The 20,611-nt window shown below is 40.6% G+C and overlaps 1 protein-coding gene across 1 annotated transcript in view; it reads left to right on the top strand.

The window, feature by feature from the left end:
• LOC141764930 (E3 ubiquitin-protein ligase SMURF2-like) overlaps positions 1-20,611 on the top strand; it is a 71,263-nt gene that overhangs the window by 12,888 nt on the left and 37,764 nt on the right. Inside the window, exons 2-3 of the mRNA XM_074630631.1 lie at positions 17,718-17,756; positions 20,162-20,270. Of these exons, the coding sequence (XP_074486732.1) occupies positions 17,718-17,756; positions 20,162-20,270 (148 nt within the window). The remainder of the gene's footprint in view (positions 1-17,717; positions 17,757-20,161; positions 20,271-20,611) is intronic.

Below are 20,611 nucleotides of genomic sequence, written 5' to 3'. Positions count from 1 at the left end.
GCCCAAGGCAGTGCTTTATTCAAACTTTTATAGGCATAAGAGTAGACTGTGCATCATAAGAGAATAGAGTTTGATACTGGAAAGAAACTTGGCTGACATAATGTGTAGCACAGTAACTAGGGCCTGATCTGTTGCATGAAAATGGGTATAAAGGTCCAGACACACCAAACTGACATCAAAGTACTAGCGGAAACAGAGGCCAACTGTTGTGTCGCCTGTGTCAAAAAGTTGCACTCAAACACACCGCAAAGACTTCAGCCAATGGCCAACTAGCACGTTTTGTGCCTGTGTGAGATGAAATAACTCTCCACACCAGCAGGTCGCGGTAGTCTGTATTCATCGTTCACAAAGGGAAACCGGAAGGACTGCGGATATACAAGTTGTTGTTATGATACAATCATGAAACAAAGCAGCGTTTGCTGCCCATTTTCACACCACTCTCCTTCACCACTTAGCTTCATTCCAGATGACCATGTCGGTGTGAAAATATCCGTTTATTAGAATGATCAGATGAGATGAAGAAGAGCCTTCTGTGTGTGTCCTCTTGGCTTTACTCATTTGCTTGCTTTCCTCACTTCGGTTTCTCTTCTCATGCACTGATTCGCTTAAGCTGAACGGCCAATCGGAGTGTTTTCTCTCACCGATGGGCTCCGTCGCTAATTAAACATGCTGAATCGGCCGAAAAGCCGCCGACAAGGGCAGGCTAACCCTGTTGTGAGGGCCTTTAGAGTTGATAGTTTTGTATGCAACTGATGTTCCCCCATGCTAATTAAAGTACTGTCCTCCTCAGAAGTTCAGTAGTTGGATTATTGCCGTCCATGTAAGCTCAATGTGGTCGTCACAAGCACTAGCTAGCTAACGTAGCTATGACCACGCACAAATAAAACGTTGTCTTACCCGATGTGTTTTATCCAGCTACTCCTGGTCTTTTTATCAGCCGGGAAGAGAAAGAACGAGTGATACCTGTTGCTCATGTGAGTACAACCCAGTATGAAACACACAGGCATCGTAGCTTCAGCGAGAGAGACGTCACTTACACGACTTTTGGGTATGTAGTCTTTCTAATTGCGTATTTTCGTCTGATATTTCAACAGTTTTACAGCAAACTGCAAATTTCTTGACTTGCAAAATTATGTTTTAAATTGACAAACATCATATGTGTGCTTCATGGCGCAATTCAAACGGGATAAAAAAAAATATTTGCCTCTCGCCGTTGACTACCGTTCATATTTTTTCCCGAAATAAGGTCCCACGGTGGTCCACCGGAAGGGGCGGGACTTAGGCTCTCTATTGCTGTTTTGTTATAGATCACCACTCTCCACCCTTCAGACAACAAAAAGCCCCAGACTCCACCATCCTCAGCTGAATATTTATGTGTACACAGAGATGAGGAAAACTACTGCAGCCTAAAGTAACCTCTCTCCATGTCATTCATACTCAGAGTGACAGGAAACATGGCCATCTCTCTCTCTCTCTCTCTCTCTCTCTCTCTCTCTGTTGCTGCGCTGTCTGCCTCTTTTACCTCCGTCTTCACAGTAGCTGCCTGTCTCTCACCCTTCTGTCTCACACTTCTTACCACCTGCCTCTGAGGTTGCTCCTCAGGCCCTCTTCATCTGTCAACAGGATAGTGAATTGAAAAACAACATTTACAGTGTGTTTGGCGTATTTAAGACGGAGACGCATTCTAATGACTTGGCACTTCTCCAGTGGCTGGGCCATATTTTCATATTGGCTTTCATATGCCCATATGTACAAGAGCAGACAGTGTCTACATGTATATGGCACTCTATCTGTTTCAGACAGCAGACTACTGATTCAGTTTCTTTTCACTATAGTCTAACTCCCATATATGCCAGTTTCACACGACATCGATTTGTTTGAGTCTGAAACATATTTGTGGTCTGTGGACAACATGGATTTGTGGGTGAAAAAATAGATTTGATCCTTAAACGACAGCTGTAGAAAAGGCCAAAGCTGTAAAAGAAGACGCTTTTTGAAACTTGCAATGTTAGCGGTATATGATACAGAACAATTTCACAGGAACTTGAACAAGCTCCAATAAATCTTGACAACAAATCCAAATTAGGGCTTACAACTAGGGCTGTTAAACAATTAAAATCATGAATTGAATCATGATTAATCGCATGATAGTAGTTTAATAATCTCAAATTATTCACACATTTTTTTATCTGTTCAAATTGTACCTTAAAGGGAGATTTTTCAAGTATTTATTACTGTTATCAACATGGGAGTAGGCAAATATGCTGCTTTATGCAAATGTATGTATATATTTCTTTATTGGAAATCAGTTAACACACAACAATGACAAATATTGTCCAGAAACACTCACAGGTACTGCATTTAGCATACAAAATATGATATGCTCAAATCATAACATGGCAAACTCAAGCCCAACAGTCAGTGTGCTGACTTGACTATGACTTGCCCAAAACTGCATGTGATTATCATAAAGTGGGCATGTCTGTAAAGAGGAGACTCGTGGGTACCCAGAGAACCCATTTTCATTCACATATCTTGAGGTCAGAGGTCAAAGGACCCCTTTGAAAACGGCCCCGACAGTTTTTCCTCTCCCTATGTCATTTCTGTCTTCTTTTGTCCATGCTCTAGCCTCATATCATAAGCAGTGGTCTCTTGCTCTTACTGATACTGACATGAATCATCTTTACTGCATTCCTGAGACAGTTGTTGCATGAATCATACACAGTGTGATCAAACGGCCTGTGCTCATAAAGAGGCGGGACCAACTTACACCAGCTAAGGCACGTGCAGATAAAATAAGCCATCTCACAGCTATGACACTGTCTCTACACAGGAGGTTTAGCGTGAGCAGCGGCAACCGCATCAGTGCTCCGTGTGTCTACACAGGATGCATTCAGGCACAGTATCGAGTGTAGGTGTAGAACTCCAAATACTTAAAGGTCACATATTATGCAAAATGCACTTTTCCATGTCTTTTAAACATCAATATCTGTCCCCAGTGTGTCTACAGGCCACCATAGTATCATAAAAGACCATCCTCTCTCTTTTTCTCCTCCTCCGTTTGTCCGGAAATGGGTGCAGAAATAAAAATTCGCTTTTTTCCTAGTCTTCTGACGTCATTAGGCAGAAATGCAAGCCATGTAAGGGTTTCCTGGTCGAACCAGAGAGAACCTTCAGTAGCTGACCCCGCCCCACAGCGCGTCACTGTCTCTCCTCCTCAACCTAACTTGAGCAAAGTCTGCAAGAACCAGCAGAACAGGCTTCATGTACTCCCATCATCTAAATATAACATGTTCTTTCACAAAGGCTTTATGTAATTACACTGTTTAAACAGATGATATTTATATATTATATATATTTGATGTCATGCATGTAGCAGAGTACAGGTAGTAAATAGTGACTTGTAAGCAACACAACACATTTCTGTTTCACAGTCAAACTTTATTTGAGTTGACAGATGACAATATTAATTATTCACAGCATTTGTAATCATCTCACCTGTTAGTTAGTTATGTGACATGGTACAGGAGAAAGTCTTCAGCTCTGGTAAACTATGGTAAGCTAAGCTCCGGTGGTCTGTAGTCATGGTAACACAGAGACAGCTACTACTGTAAATAATATACCATTACTCTGATCTTCCATACATTTATCTTTTAGCAGAAATAATGAACTGACTACTGTTTCACATCTTCTATTTTCCACCCTGATGGTCGCTGTGTTTACACACGTGTCATAGCGGTAGCATGTAGCTAATGGGGTTAGCTCTGTATCTCCCATCTGCTTTCAGCTATCTGCTCTCCTCTGGGATGATTCTGTCGGTCATTTCTCACAGATGGATCTGTAAAGACAGACGTAAAACAGAGTGTATGTTTACGGTTTACAGAGTTGATGCATGAGGTAAACACTGAGTTAACTAACAGAGCTATAAATAGTATTATTTACCTGAGAGAAACCGTCAGGAAAACCTGGAATCTGGACCGCAGATGTTCATCATGTGTCGCCGATTTCTGATCAGATTCCTCCGGTAACGTGCGCTGGGTGAAGTTTCTGGTTTATAAACTTTAAAGTGGTTTATAAACTTTATTCTAGCTGCTATCTCTCCACTCGTCTCTCTCTCTCTCTCTCTCTCTCTCTCTCTCTCTCTCTCTCTCTCTCTCTCTCTCTCTCTCTCTCTCTCTCTCTCTCTCTCTCTCTCTCTCTCTCTCTCTCTCTCTCTCTCTCTCTCTCAGAGAGAGAGAGCTTCTCCGGGAGGGAGGGGGAGGGTGACGCTGTTGTTGTTGTTGAGGACGTTTGATTGACAGAAAACGCTGACCAATCAGAGCAGAGTGGGAGGAGACAGGCTGTGAATCAGTGGTTTTCAGACAGAGGCTGAATTAGGCTCTGAGGCAGGCAGACTCAGGCTGCAGTATGAGAAGAATAAAGGGTTTTTTGAACATTGCAGCATGTAAACATGTTCTAGTGCAACATTAAAATACATCTATGAACCTGGAAATGAGCATAATATGTGACCTTTAAGCGGGGCGTCCTCCATTTTTATGTATTAGCTTAGTTTACTGATTAAACTAATTAGTAGGGCATGCAATAGGTCATGATAGCAACTGAAATATGTGGCTGAAACACCTCCCCCACGCCGTTAGTGTGCCTAATGAGTCATATGGGAATGACTTTCCTGTGGTTTGATATTACACCTGACTGTGTCTACATCCAACGTTAGCTTCCTGCATGCATATTCCATTTACTTTGTGACTCATCCTTTAGATGAATCTCAGTCCGGCTTATGTCCTCCCCCTTCATTCTTTTATTTCTTTATCCTTCCCTTTCGTAATTTTCTCTCTGCGTCATGTCACCTTTCTTCTTTGGTTTCCTACCATCCAAACTCTCCATCTGTTCATTATGTGGCAGCTTCCCTCCACCTTAAAAACTCATTTGGCTTATTCCCTGTGTTCTTAATTTCAGTCTCTCTACTACGGCTGTCAATCGATTAAAATATTTCATCACGGTTGAATCATACAATGTTTTTATCTGTTCAAAATGTACCTTAAAGGGAGATTTGTCAAGTATTTAATGCTCTTATCAACATGGGAGTACGCAAATATGCTTGCTTTATGCAAATGTATGTACCTATTCATTTATTACAACTAACAACACAAAACAATGTCAAAAACTGCCAGAAACCCTCACAGGTACTGCATTTAGTATTAAAAATATGCTCAGATCATAACATGGCAAACTCAAGCCCAGCAGGCAACAACAGCTGTCAGTGTGTCAGTGTGCAGACTTGCCTCAAACTGCATGTGATTATCATAAAGAGGGCATGTCTGTACCCATTTTCATTTACATATCTTGAGGTCAGAGGTCAAGAGACCCCTTTGAAAATGGCCATGACAGTTTTTCCTTTCCAAAATTGAGTGTTATTTAGCCTCCTTCACGACAAGCTAGTATGACATGGTTGGTACCAATGTATTCCTTAGGTTTTCTAGTTTCATATGATGCCAGTATCTGCACTCTAGCTTTAAATCTAAGCCCACTACAAATTGCAAGTTGCGTTAATGCGTTTAAGAAAAATTAGTGTTAAAACTAATTTGCATTAACGCGTTATTATCGCGTTAACTTTGACAGCCCTTCTCTCTACACATCACCTCCTATCCATCTCTGTTTTAGTATAGTGATGTGATCCCAGGCCCCATTTATTAAAGCATTTATTATAAACCAAAGAAAAAACTGACAAAAGGTGTCCCTTGTATTTCAGAGAGGCATACATGTTGATAGATGAGACGGCTCTAGATATTGCAGAGCATGAAAATAACACAACACAGCTCATTTTTGGATAGCAGGTAAATGTCAGCCAACAAGATTTGTACAAACTACATCAAAAGGTTTTGAGACATCCTCCTAATAATACAAACTAGGTGATTTCAGTGCAGACTTACAAGTAAATGTGACAAATGCTAAATATCCCATGCACACGCCATACACGTCTCCTCTCCTCTGTCATCTCCGCTTATCTCTTTCCGCCATCCCTGCTACTCCTCCCTCCGTGTTTCCACTGTTGCCAGAATGTCATCACTATCAAAATTCCCTGGTCCAAATTAACTTCTCCCCTTTCTTTCCCTCCCTCTGCTTCCTATATTTCTCTCCCTTTCTCCCCCCTCGACTGTCTGCATTCCTCAGATTTGTGACTCTAGATAGACCTCTCTCCCCCCCTCCCCTCCTCACATTCCTTCCTCCCTCCTTCTCCGTTCCACCGTAGATGCCTCCAGATGAACATTTCGTCTTTACCTTCTCACCCCTCTCCAACCCAACCCAACCCTCCTCCTCCTCCTCCTCCTCCTGCTCGGTGTAGTGACTACGCTACGCTCCAGATTCCTGACTCCAGATTGTTGGCGTCTCCTCGGGGAGCAGAGAGGAGGGGGAGTGTCAGCTGTAGTCTGCTGGCCTCTCAAATGAATGACATAATTGGCATCCTGAGCATTCACTGGGCTGGAGAATGGGTGGGAGGTTGGGAAATCTAGTAATGGCTTTCCAGAGGAAGTGCAATGTAGATTAGATTAGTTTGGCAACATAGCCCAATTTTGGATACCCATAAATGCTAATTCCTACCACACAATCATTATTTTTTGCAGTGTGGTCATGCCGCTGTAGCATAAAATTGGTCACACACAGTGTACTTGCGCTTGACATTTTTCCAACATGTATTCTCGGTGTAAGCGAGCCCGCCAGGGAGGCGTGAGGACGGGAAGAGGAAGTGTTTTGTTTAACTGTTGAACAATGCTGTGAATGAGACAGCATGGGGCTGTAGCAAGAGTCATAACAGGGGCGAAGGCGAAGGATGTGGGCCTTCCCTTTCAGATCTGAATGGCTGTCACTAATGAGCCTGGGGACATCGGTGGGTGTGTCAGGAGATTTTTTTTAAAAACTTCAAAATCAGTTAGTTTCTAGGGATGCCCCATCTTAGTCATTTTGATCGTACTTGATTGAGGCTTCTTTAGTCGATTAGTCTTTTTTATGCTTTTTTCATGCTGAATGACTTATTTCCAAGACATTTATTAGCACATCTCTGGTAAACCCAAGATTTAAAGTGGTGCTTTTGATGAGTGTTAGTCGACTAAGAATTTCTTTGGTCAAGGATAGAGCTGTAAGGATCAGTCGACTAATGGATTAGTCGATCGCCGAAATAATCAGCAACGGTTTTGATAATCGATTAATCAAAGTCATTTTTCATGCAAAAATGGCAGAAAATACTGTTTTCAGCCTCTCACATATGGAGATGTCCTGCTTTTCTCTGTTTTATGTCATATTTAACTGAATATCTTAAAAGACATATCTTTAAAGACATCACATTGGACTTTGTGGAACTGGGATGGACATTTTTCATCATTTTCTTACATTTTATAGACAGAAAGATTAATAAATGAATCAAAAGATGGCACGACAACGGCAGATTATTCGATAATGAAAATTCAATCTGCTAGTTGCAGCCCTAAGGACAGCCCTACTATACAGATAGATGTTCTTTTGTTTTATCCCTCTATATTTAAGATAAGGAAGATTTTAAGATTTTTTTTAATATAAAAAAAATTGCTCAAAGAAACAACCTCAACTACGTCACATTCTGGGACTTTGGCATTTGGTCCAGGGAAGATTACTTTTGCTGTTTTCAAGTCAAGCAGTTGTGCTCTAAAAAGAAAGCATGTTTTGAAAATTGAAAGTGTATGAACTCTGAGAAACGGCTGAGTGAAACAGCCTGGGTCATTGCACAGATCCCACATTGGCTGGTATCAGGTAAAGTGTGTGCAAAGGTTATAGGAATCAAATTCTGGCCTTGGGCCGCATGCACATTTCATTACTTGGTAACCTAGATTTTTGGAGAAAGTAGAGATGTTACTTCAATGTGTGACTTTTTCCTTGCAGCCTGTTATTAATGTTCCCATTTTGATGGTGTATTGGTATGAATTTGTGTTGGTGAAGCTACCTGAGGCTTAAAATATTGTTATCAGAACTTGTAGATGCCGTTTTTAGGTCATTGCATGCCTCAAGGAAGCAATCTAGGAAAGATTCATGTTCACGATCAACCTGGTGGTAGACAACCACATCTCTCACAGTTGGCTTTATGCATTCCATTAAAGTGAAGTTTAAAACAATCTAGTTAATGATCAAACTTGACACCACAACATGAACTGTTATCTATGTCTCAGAAGCTCGTGACTTACTTTTGACGTCTCCCCTACTCTGCTTAGGTTGCATTTAATTGAGCTCCACCAGGTTATGTTCTACTTCCTGTTTCTAAGTATTGACTGTTAGGTCATTGAACCTTTCTATTTGCTATTGTCATGTGTTTTGTTGGAAATTAGTTAAATCGCTGTATTTGTTTGTCAGAAATGCTTTTTTTGGGAAAGAAACCGATGTTCTGCTAAATAATATTTGAAGTACTGTGAGAGTAGAAGCCTTTTTTCACCCTGAAAGATGCTGCCCTGAGGGCTTTTAGCTGTGAGACTCAAGCTTTTTTCCTAGACAGCCAAAGTCACACTCCAGTGTGTTGAACATTTCCCTTTAAACAGCCCTCAACCACACTGTTGACCATGCTAATATTTGGTAACGCTTCACATTTCTGGGAGTAATGTTGTGTTGATTAAAGACCAGCATTAAACAAACACATTACACCTGTGCAATCCCTTGAATCATTTCTGATGACAAACCTAATCCCTCTGTCATAACCTATCCTTATATACCAGCTGCACTTGAACCAAATATGCACTAAACTGAATATGAAATAAAAAGATCCTTGAATCATCACTATTCTGAAACTGTTTTCTTCAAGGCAGTAGCAGCGCAGGTCGACTTTCCTGTCCTTGTAGCGCTTCCGGAGAATTACTTGAACAAATGGACCACAAAATGTCCGTACTTGACCGTGGAGTTGTCAGTGCACAATCACGCAATGGTCCACTGGAGTTACTGACCCCGAACCCTTTGGTCTAGGGCAGAGCAGCCCAGCGCTGTGGTTTGATAATGTTTACAGAGTGCAAGAGGCTAGAGGCATGCTGGTGGTTCAGTGGACTGTACAGCGCAAATCATACACTATTGTGAACTTGAATACAGCTCATGTCTTTTTGTCTTGTCATCCCTTTTCTTATCAAAGAATATATTATTTTCCCACAACAATGACTTTACAGTGTTAGAACCTGTCCAGGCCATTTGATCAAGCTTTATCCTCACTTAAACCACTCTCCTTTATGCATCGACATCATCAACCATTATCACAAAAATATTTTTTTCTAGAATATTATTCTTGGGGATGCAACGATCCGACTTTTTCACTCCCGATACTGACAGCAATACCTGGGCTTTGGTTAACGGCCAATACCAAAAACGGATCCGATACTAATAATCTGAACGTATGCCTCACTGTGTGGAAGTGACTGGGATCATTCTTTTATGTGTAAGGCAACATCAGGCTTGACTTAAACATCGCTTTCCTAAAACAAAATGTAACAAATAAATACATAGATATAAATTTACTGAATTGATATTTATTATTAAAATGATAAATCATACACTAGCAACTTGGTAAATTTTTTTCAAATTCTTCAACTTCAATTCTTCTGCATACCCTTTTAATGCAGCAACACATTTTTCAAAACTTAAACAGGAATTAAAATGCCAGTTTATAATGTATATAAACATAGAACTGAATAGATCGGCCCCATTGTCACTGATACCCGATCCAGCTATTTGAGTCAGTATCGGCCGCATATCCGATCTGATATCGGTATCGTGCATCCCTAATATTCTTTGATATTAATTGAAAGAAGTACCGTTTATCTTATAATAAAAATGTAGCTGTGAACATTTGCTTTTGTGCTGAAAATGTTCCCACAACTCTCTCAGCTTTCATCTCTTATGCAGAGTGAATAATACCACTATGAATGAATGACAGATTCATACCACTCGGAGTTAAGTGTCTTCATAAATGTGCGTTGGCACAGCAGCATTTGTTCCTGTTTAAAAAGTATTGAAATGTCACATTTTGTGAATTGTGCTGCACTTATACTGTATCTGGAGTATCAATCTAAATAGCCAGATCCATCAAACTGTGATGCAGCTTCCGAAGAGAACATCCTCTTTGGATTTAAAGGAACATCTGACTTATCCCACCCACTACCCCTTTTCCCAACAACCAGAGTGAGGCGTTAAGCAGCCATTGCAAATGGAGACTCCCTTGAGAAAACAACGGCCACCCCCCCAGCCCTGTCTGTTTAAGACCTTTCACCTTTTGACCAGAACTAATGCTAACCTTCAGCCTGACCTTTGTATTCAGACAGACGGAGACGATGCAAAGCTCCCACCCCCTTTAACTGCCTCTCTTTGTGGTCTGAGGCCCACTGTGCATATTTTGTTATGAATACTAAGGACCTTGCTTATTGTAATACACAATATCGTACATATTTTATGTATATGTTCATATATAACTATCATACATAATTTTGCAGTGATTTATGCTATTACATTATCACATCATTGGTGCTGGTGCAGATTAAGAAGTTTTGTTTAACACAAGTTTTGTGTGCTTGCTATTATCAATTCAGATGATTGTGTATCACGATATCTCGATATATGATTTCATGACGATACGATTCCATTGAAAGACGATAAATTATCATATTGAATTATCGACCAGCCCAAATTTATCATTTAGTATAAATCCTATTGCAGAGGGATTTTTCATACCACATACATACTATTACATTACATATTTATATACAAATTTTCCCTGAGCCCAACTGTGTTGTAGCACGGGACAGGCCATGGGTGTCTGCATGGACGGCCAGTAAAGACTGGAGCGATTCAAATCAGGGTCTCTTGCACCCTGAACATTGTTGAGGGAGTCAAGGAGACGCATATAGGGGAACACAAGGCCACTCGCGCCCGTACGCATCCACTTAACAAATTCAAAGTTGGTCATAAAGGCGGAGGGCCCTGACACAGATGTCATGACTGCCTGCCACTCTGGTGTGGCTGGTGTAATGAGTGAGTCTCTGAACGCGTGAGGGGGCGTATCCCAACACTCATCACGGTAAAGAATTGTTAATCTGATTCACTGTGAATGGAATAAATAATAACGACTCTGTTCTTTAGTGTCCTGTCTGTTAACGTGAGGCGACAGGACAAGCATGATATTCACACATGAAGATTATTACATCTTTGAAAAGCATATAACTGTTAGTCATTAGCCTCTAACTGATTTTAAACATATTCAAAGGTACTGAGACATCAAACATAGTTTCTTTACTTTCATATCCTCTTTTTTTATATGCTTGTTTGCAAGCTCAATAAAGGTGTGGGCTTAAACGGTGCACTACCAGTTCCCCCGGGGATGTGAAGCTATGGCTGATCTCTGAAGCTTAAGGATATATTGTCTGGGTCCATGACAGGCCACTGTCTGTCTCCACCTCCTTTAGCTACCAGACAGTGGTAAAAGCATTATCCCAGCATGCACTGGCTTAGATGGATAGGCTTGGTTTGGCGTGACAGTTAGATTTATGGCTTGTTTCAGACTGTGTAATGGGGTGACTCACCTACAAATGGTCCCAAAACAGCAGCTGTTTCAAATCCTTTTGATAAACAATGGAGCAGAGTTGACCCTGTTTTGACCCTTTAACTACTATCCCATCTTGGTTTAAGATGAGGGCACCTTTGGGTGGTCATCTGACTGAATCAGCAATGTTTAGTCATCAAATTAATGTGAGCTCTTAATAGTTTTCTTCTCTTCTAGAAGCTGACTCATTCCCAGATAAATGTTCTCAGTCATGGACTGTGAATATGAGTACAAAATCAGATTTTGACCAAATAATGAGGGATATGTAGGTTTTATTTGATTAAAGAAATACGTGTCCTATTATTTTCTTGTCTTGTTTGAAAGTGAGAATGTAATCTGGACTCACAAACTTAAAAAAAAACATGATTGAAATCTGATAGACGCAGAGAGAAGGAAGAGAACAGCCTAGTTCATCTTGCTTTAGTAAAGTTACAGGGACCAATATCTTTAACCTGGTGGGTAGATCAGCCTTAAATAAGAATATTACTCTGATGAATTTTGATTCAAAAGGTCAAGAATGAATTGCAATCCTCTATTCTACCAGTAGGCATCAGAAGTCTTTGCAGAGTCCCTGACGATGGTAACATGGTAGTCATCTACTCATCTGCTTATTTGTTAACAGGACACTGGTGTGCAGCCAGATTTATTGTCTCTCCTCTTGCTGTTATAAAGTGAGGGTTTGTGGTGGGGATGACGATCCACGGACAACACTGAGGGCGGCTTCACCCCAGGGCGTCCTGGTCGTTTACTGATTCCTAGTTGACCTAGCTTTCCGTGTTAGGATCTGAATGAGTCTGGTCTTCTGCCAGGCCTGGGTCACCATGGCCTGCCTGCTCACGTGGCAGCTATTCAACACTGCTGCTGCTGGATCCCCGCAGGGCGCTGAGATGAGATTTGATTCCTCATTGATGCTAGGGTCCACAGTGGTGAAGTCTGCATGAACCCAGATAAGATTTTCAACATATTTTAGGCATGTTTATCTAAATCCTTGTGGGGCTTCTGTAAAATGATATTGAAATATTTGCGGGTAGTATTAGCTACAGTACCTCAAATGCACATTTTCTGAACATTTCTCTGGCCACCTTTTTCTATTCTTTTTCTATTTCTAGTAGTGATGGCAGTGCTTTTTATATAGCGACTCAGTGCTGCTGAATTGCTAAAGATTGGCCAGAGAAACTCTCTGACACAAAGCCAAGTAGCCCTTTATAGAAGAGGCTTTCCCCAGGTTTCAGGGATGAGAAGTTCATTAGCCCATCTATAATGCAGAACACTTAACACGCTAAAGCACACACATGTACCAGATGACTTTACCTTGCACCTTGCTGCTGCATACATTGTACTCACCGTACCTTGTCAACTGTTTTTTGCCGTAGCGCTAATTTAGAAGAATCGCCAATGAGTCAATCATGTACCTTGTAGAAACCATATTTCTTTTTGCCGTAAGTCATGAAAACCTCACTGGTATAGTAGTTTTATCTCATAAAACTTTGGCCCCCCAGTTGTCATTATTGTTCCATTGTCTAATTTATGCCCCCTTGTAACCTTTTCATCATCATCGTCAGCAGCAGCCGCAGCAGCAGCCTGCTGTGCCTGGCTGCACAGTTGGTGAGAGACCATTGATAACAAAGAGAGAGGCTTTCCCCTCTGTGACAGTTGTGACTGAGACACTGGAGCTGTGTGCAGGTCAATCCCTTAATCTTCATTAGCATAGTGTGGTAACCAGAGAGCCATGTCTGTATCATTGCTCAGCACACTCAGTTTAAGCTAGTAGCTACTTACCAGTGTTGCCTCTTCAGCAGTCGTGAACACCCACAGCAAACCAAATGACACAAGCTAATAGGGCTGTCAAACAATATTCTAAATTCAAATATATATTCAAATAGTAAAAAATCATTCAAATATGAAAATCAATATTCCATTGTGAGAAAAAAGCAGCACTACCGTGGCTGTCTGCCTCGTGCGCACTGAATGCATCGCATGACAGTAGTCACGCAACGTCACTTTCGTTAATTGAAAATGAAATGCAACTTTAAGTCAAGCTGAACGAGGAATAATACAACAACCGTAATGATGGCAGAGAACTCTGCCGCAGAGAGAGTGCCACCAAACGTCACGTTAGGTCATGTAATCAAACCATCAGCTGTGCACTCGAGATTAGACTGGAGATGTAACCACTTAAAAGATGGGTGAGCAGTACTTGCTGTCTTCAGACATTTGTACTTTTTAAACAGAAAACATGCATTTTATATTGTGATGTTTACTAGAAATGACATAGTAGGAAACTTTCAGGCGATCTCCATCCAGCCAGCTGCCACCTTATTTAGGTTTTTGTAGTGAAATGAGGAGGTATCGTCTAGATAACCGCTCATTTCAACTTCACGAATCACCTCCTCCACTGCAGCGCTTTCAAAGCAAACGTCAGGAATAAATAAAACCGGGCGTCCCGACAAAAGTTCTGCTCAAAATGCCGTGCTGCGTCGTTCCAGGCCAGTTAGGACAAGGTGTCATGGACATAATGTGCAAAAATAGATATTCAAATAGTTTGAATGTACGTGTTTATTTTAGAATGGCCAATTTTGATAGCCCAATTTAGATAGAGAAAATCTATATTTGAGTAATAATAACAGATGTTTTAGCTGAATTTCACAGAACATTTTTCAAAAGTTTTTGGAGTATTTTAGTGGCCTGGGAATAAATGGGCTTTGCAAATGTTTTAGGAGGAAGGAAATGCACTCGACACATTTATCAGACCTCAAGGATACATGTTTTGGTAACACTAAATGTGAACATAACTTTTGTTTGTTTTCAAGAAAACTCCACAGGGCCCCTTTAAATAAGATTTCCAAACCAACAGACAGAATAATGGTTGTCACTCTCAACCCTCTGCTGTGAATATCTTTGAATACATGTGCACAAAAAAAGGCTCATACATATATCTTCAAGGCCTAAGATTTATGACCCATTTTAACTTTGGTGGCTGATTTTTGTCTTAGAGTTGGATTCTCTGTCCACAAATGTTCCGCCAAGATTTCAGGCCTCTGTCTCTCCTGTTTTTCTCCTGTCTGCCGACAACACAGTGTCCGTTTTGTCCCGCAGGAGGCTTTTCTGGCTGCCTTCGATTTGGCTTGCACCCATACTGTCGGCTTTGGCAGTGTAATTTCCCCTGACAAGCTGATGGTTAGTGTTCATCCAGGCAGCCCAGTCAGTGTAATTTGGTTTGTGTTGAGATCGTCTGTTCCCATGTTGTGATTCTGTCTGATTTGTCTGACTGTGTCATTTTGGTCACTGTCAAGGTCTCCACATTCAATGGGTTTAATGCTAGGTTGGTTTCCCAGGCAGTCCATATCTTTTTCGGAAGTGGTGCTTGTTTCTCATTCGTGGCAGGTTCACATGCTCTAACATGATCTATTGTGTAATCCATGTAGATGATGTCTCCAGCACAGCACTGTTTTGGCGTAGGGGTCTTAATGTAATAACTTTATGTTCTGTTCTCGTATAAACGTCTGAAATTGTCAAAAAGTCGCACCAACTCTCTGACCCTCTGTCTGGATATTAACTGCATAAGAATATCTTTTAAACTACATCGTATATTCACAGCCTATGTATCTTATTTTCTAAATGAGGCTAGTGTGTGCGAAGTTGGCTGCTGTAAATAATGCATACAGCAGCATACAATAGCACTTTCACTACAGGCTTGACATTGTGTTGTAGATGTTGGACCATATTCCCTTTGGAGGCCTTATATGTCTGGTGTTCAGAAATAATGCATCTCATCTGAGGCTGGCTAGAGCAGAGAATTTTTTTTTTTTTTTTACATCTAATCTTGTGGTATTTATGGTCTGTGGCTATATTTGACAATGGTAGAGGGGAAGTGGCAGACAATAATGCCGAGATAAAGAAGGTGACAAGCGGCAAAAGATGTGATTTGTATTTTAACCTCCTATTTTCAGGCAGATGTCATGTGCCTTTATTGTGCTGCCTGCTCTGCAGAAGGTCTGATCTACGTCTTTCGTTTGACGTAAATTTAGTTGTTTCTCTTTGCCCCAGAGACTAAAGCCATGATACGGTTGGAAAAAAGAGGGTTCACATGTACCTGCATTGATAATGAAGTGCCTGCCCATGACCATGAATAGAAAGAAGTGAATATAGAAAATGGATGGATGGGTGGAAGCACTTGCAGAGAGATTGAACAGTGTTCTAGACCTATTTTATTCGGTCTCTTTGCTTACAGTTTAGCACCACTCCCAATTCATTGGCAGAGAAGTGATTAGGATGTTGATCTGTCTGCTGGCAGCCTTTAATGTTTATTTAACTCCCTTTTACATCACTTTAAGTACACTGTAGATTTATTACCTTCATCGTGTTGGTTTTTCTCTGCCACTGCTCTTAATCGTTGATACTTGGCCTGCTTTGTCTTGCTCTATAATTGTCATTAGATGTCACCGATGTGAACCGATACTTTGGTACTAAGTCGATGCCAAAACTCTGAAAATGTGATGGTATTCGTTTTTCTATAGTACCGCAGGCACAGTAGGTACTATAGCCTCCCGTCGTCCCGGGGACAATAGAAAATATGTTTGTGACACAGTAAACTCACTATCAACGCTTATTTATTCTTTCCCTGATAATGCTACATTACGAACAACAAATCTGTGTTCAAATTGGCAGGAGAAGAGCTAGTCAACGTTAGTTGTTAGCAACCGGTAAGCAGCACAGTCCTGCACAGAGCTGACAGCTAACATCAACGGGAGGTGCCATCTATTTACATTATGATGCGTTCAGGCTCTATTCAGTAAAAATTACTTTTGGGCGAAGCTAAATTCGAACGTTATGATGAGTTAAAATGTAATCTTGTAAAATGTTGTTTTGGTGATAAACTTGAGGCGGATCATCAGGTATTAAGTATTGGAAGTACATGGGATTCATTGTTTCACTTTTGTTTTTTACCGGGGTATCAAATTGGTATCAAGAAGTGTGGAATTTCACTGTTATGGGTATTGACTAAATTTCTGGTATTATGACATCCCTAATTATCACAGGATTGTCTAGCCAGCTCCTAACAAAGCATCGGCCTGCTTCAGTTTACCTCCAACACACAAGAAGTGAGACATTTACAGAGGAAGATTAAAAAAAGACAACAGCAGACAAACCCAAACACAGACTTACAGACTCTCTTACTTTCTCTTTCTCTGTTGAAAGCCATTGTATGTTGTCTATGATGTAAACCCCTAGCGACCTGCTTCATACAGGAAAGAGTGCTTCTCTACTCAATATTTTACCAGGCAAAGCTCTTAAGTCTGGTCTCCTTGCCTGAGATAGGACAGTGAGGATGGACAAACCTATATGTCGGCAAAAAGACAGCAGTAATTACTCAAAGGAAACTGTGTCAAGTTGTACAGCTAAGACAAAAAATTATAAATAATGAAATTTTTCTGTCTGCTGGGCTTTTACTAAAAATATTACCAAAGAGAAGCAGTTAGCCTTATCAAAATGTTGCCCAACATTTACATATTACAACTGTGCTTTAAAAATAATATTAAATAGTAGAATATTTTTGAGAGTAGAGCTGCACCAATTAATCAATTAGTTGTCAACTATTAAGTTAATCAGCAACAATTTTGATAAACGATTCATCGGTTTGAGTATTTTTTTAAGAAAAAGGTCTAAATTGATTGAACTGATTTCAGCTTCTTAGATATGAATATTTTCTGGTTTCTTTACCCCTCTATGACTGTAAACTGAATATCTTTGAGTTGTTTACAAAACAAGACATTTGAGGATGTCATCTTGGGCTTTGGGAAACACTGATCGGCATTTTTCACCATTTTATAGACCAAACAACCAATCGATTAATCAAGAAATTAATTGACGATTAATCGACAATGAAAATAATCACTAGTTGCAGCCCTATTTGAAAGTTTGTAATTTTACTTGTAGGGTGAGAGATGTACTGTATAATTCCGTAGAATATATTTTCAATGGAAAAATGACATACCATTGAAAGCTGATTATGCATAGTCTGGTCTGTTTTTTTTCTTCTTTTAAATCTCTTATTTTTGCATCTAATTTGTGCACATCTCATTTTTAACCTGTCATTAATATCTCTGTATTTCTTCTCTTACAGTCCTGTGTGCAAAGAACCTGGCAAAGAAAGACTTCTTCCGTAAGTAGCGTCTATTTTTACATGTTTCTATTCCTGTCCCATTCCCTCCCTCGTGCATTAGAATGGGCTTTGTCAGCAGTGGCAGGTTGCTGGCTTTTGAATCCGTGCTGTAAATGAAGTCCCTCAGGAGCTGTCTGTCTGTTATACACACCAGGAGGCTTAGCACGCACAGGGACCCACCGCTAACCTAACTTCTAGTAATAGGTATCTAGTACAGAAGCACTAGACTTAATTAAAGAAGGCTTTAATTATACTGGACAGAAATTACACCTTAATGGCAATTACATGAGAATGCACGCAAACTTCACTGTGTAGTCAAGAAGACGTTTCGTTCTCTGATTTTGCAATTTGTTGTAAAAACGTCACATTGTAGTGGAGCAAAATAAAGAGACATATATGTTGGTAAGTACTGTCATATACTGCCATTTATGTTAAATGTATTCAAACGGCCCAGATGGAGCTGATGTTTAAAGAAAACAAAGCTGATGGGAGAGCTAGCGACGGACTTGGTGAAGTTAGCGGAAGTCTACTCGTGTGACGAGGTCCAAAATAAGGTGTTAACAAAGGGAAATGTATATACAAAATACATATATGGAAATAATATTGATTGGAATATATTCACCAGAAGTATAAAACATTACATGTCCCTTATAAATTAAAAAGAAAATACCACTAATTTGTGAGGGAAATTACTTTATTCTTTGTATACCCAAGTATCATGACAGTGTAGAAATGGGGAGGTAAGCATATCGTCCCAACCCTATGCTACACCGTAACAGTGAGATGGGACTTGATGGGATAAAACACACAAGTCCACACAAACAAATGCTGACAGTCTGAGGTCATCCAAGGGACGAAGTAGTATGTTGTTTTCTTTCTGGCTTCTAATTTACTTTTTTGTTAACGTTTAGCTTCAGGCTGTTTCTTCAACCTCTGTTTAGGTGATCAGTAGGATAGAAGGCCATCCTCTGCCTCTGGCATTAATGTAAGAGGAGACCTATTATTTAGTTCCACTCATGAGACATTTCTCACAAAAGCAACCCACATCTATTACCTTAATTGCCAGTTATGGTCGTGGTAAAAGCACTAAATTGCTGCAGGAGTTGGCTAATAGTTTGGTTCCCCATTAACCTGGAAGTCATGGTTACAGACAATAGCAAGTTCATTTTTGTCTAACCCGCACACACACCCACACCCACACACAAAGACGGAAGTTCCACGGAAGCATAAGGGTGACTGAACAGGTTTGACTGGCGTGAGGTATCGGTGCCCAGAGGTATATACTCACATTTAAAATACACACATGCAGCCACACAGAGAGGACACCATATGAACACACCAAGAAGAATCCGTTATCAGATTTCCAACTGAATAAGATTCTGTGAGGAGACTTGCCTTATGGTTGTAGAGTAAAGCTTTAATGTCCCAGAGGGGCAATTTGGCTCACAGACAGCAGTCAATAATAGTAAATGCAAAAAGAATACAACAATGATGATCGATTGATACTGCTGATGCTGTGTCAGTATCTAAATCTGCACAGGATTCTTTAAGAAAGGCCAAGTTTGTAAAAACATTGATTTAGTTTCTGAATAGAGTCCTCAGACCACCACACCTTGACCATCATAGGTACCTAGAGGAGCTCTGAAATAAGATTTGTAGGCTCCCCTGATGGTCCCGCAACAAAGGTCCAGCACAGTACCATGTGTTGAAGGGCCGGTAATGTACTAAAAAAACGACTAAGGGACTTATCCACAGAGCAGCGATGAAAACCTCCCATAATAAAGTTAGGTGCATCAGGGGATATGCTTTGCAAACGCTGCATCACTCTTATGATGACTGATGCTGCATTGTCCACGTTTGCTTTACGGTGGTTATAAATAACCATCATAAATAATTGAGGAAGTTCTCTTGGCAGGTAACAAAGGCGCAGAAAAAACTGTTAAAACTCGATATTGGGGAAATTCTCGGCTGTACTTGAGTCTCTGAGGCTGGTCGTACTCCTGCAGGCCAAACATGGCTGTAAAAAAGAACAATATCAGAAGAAAAAATCTTGCAACCTTCGTGATAGTAAGATGAGAGTGGATCAGATAACAGCACAAACAAATCCCCCTTCTCCGGTCAGGCAGACTAAGAAACAACAAAGCAAAATAGCTGCGGTCGCCACTGGTGCGGCTCCCCGACTACAACTGTTCTACATTTTGCGGCACTTAAACTCTCTTTCTTCGCTGAGTAGATGTTTCAGATAGATAGGTTTCACTTAGAATATTTGTTTTATCAAAGGTATTTGCTTGACTTGTTTCTGAATGGTAATAGAGATAAACTTGCCTATAACGCCTAGCCCTAAACACCAGGTTTGCACAGTTACTAAACACAACCTTTTCACTTGCCTCTATCTATTTTTACAGGGTTGCCAGATCCTTTTGCCAAAGTGGTGGTGGACGGCTCAGGACAATGCCACTCTACCGATACTGTGAGAAATACGCTGGACCCAAAGTGGAATCAACATTATGATCTGTAAGTGGAGCAGGACTGCGACATGTTGCCGTTTAACACTTAATGCCTCATTAAGAAACAAATGCAGCGTTGTTGTGTGTGAGGTCACTCACCAGCTGGAATTTGAAACAGCACAGAAAGCATTGCTTTCACAGAGATGCAGCACACTGGTTTTGCTCTTTAGTGTCTCTGTGTGTTTCAGGAATGCAGCTCTTTACTGTGAGCAGAAACACCCATCTATAAAGCTTTTGAGCCGTTTTACGTGTGAACAAAACATCTTGTAGAGTGAGGTTGTAGACATTCCATACCGCAGGCCTCACCCAGACGTATGCATATGAGATTTTTTGGGAGGAAAGCCCGAC

The sequence above is a fragment of the Sebastes fasciatus genome, chromosome 3, assembly GCF_043250625.1.
Source record: "Sebastes fasciatus isolate fSebFas1 chromosome 3, fSebFas1.pri, whole genome shotgun sequence".
Classification (NCBI taxonomy): Eukaryota; Metazoa; Chordata; class Actinopteri; order Perciformes; family Sebastidae; genus Sebastes; species Sebastes fasciatus.
Note: the sequence above shows the minus strand (reverse complement) of the source record. Positions and strands in the feature narration are given on the sequence as shown.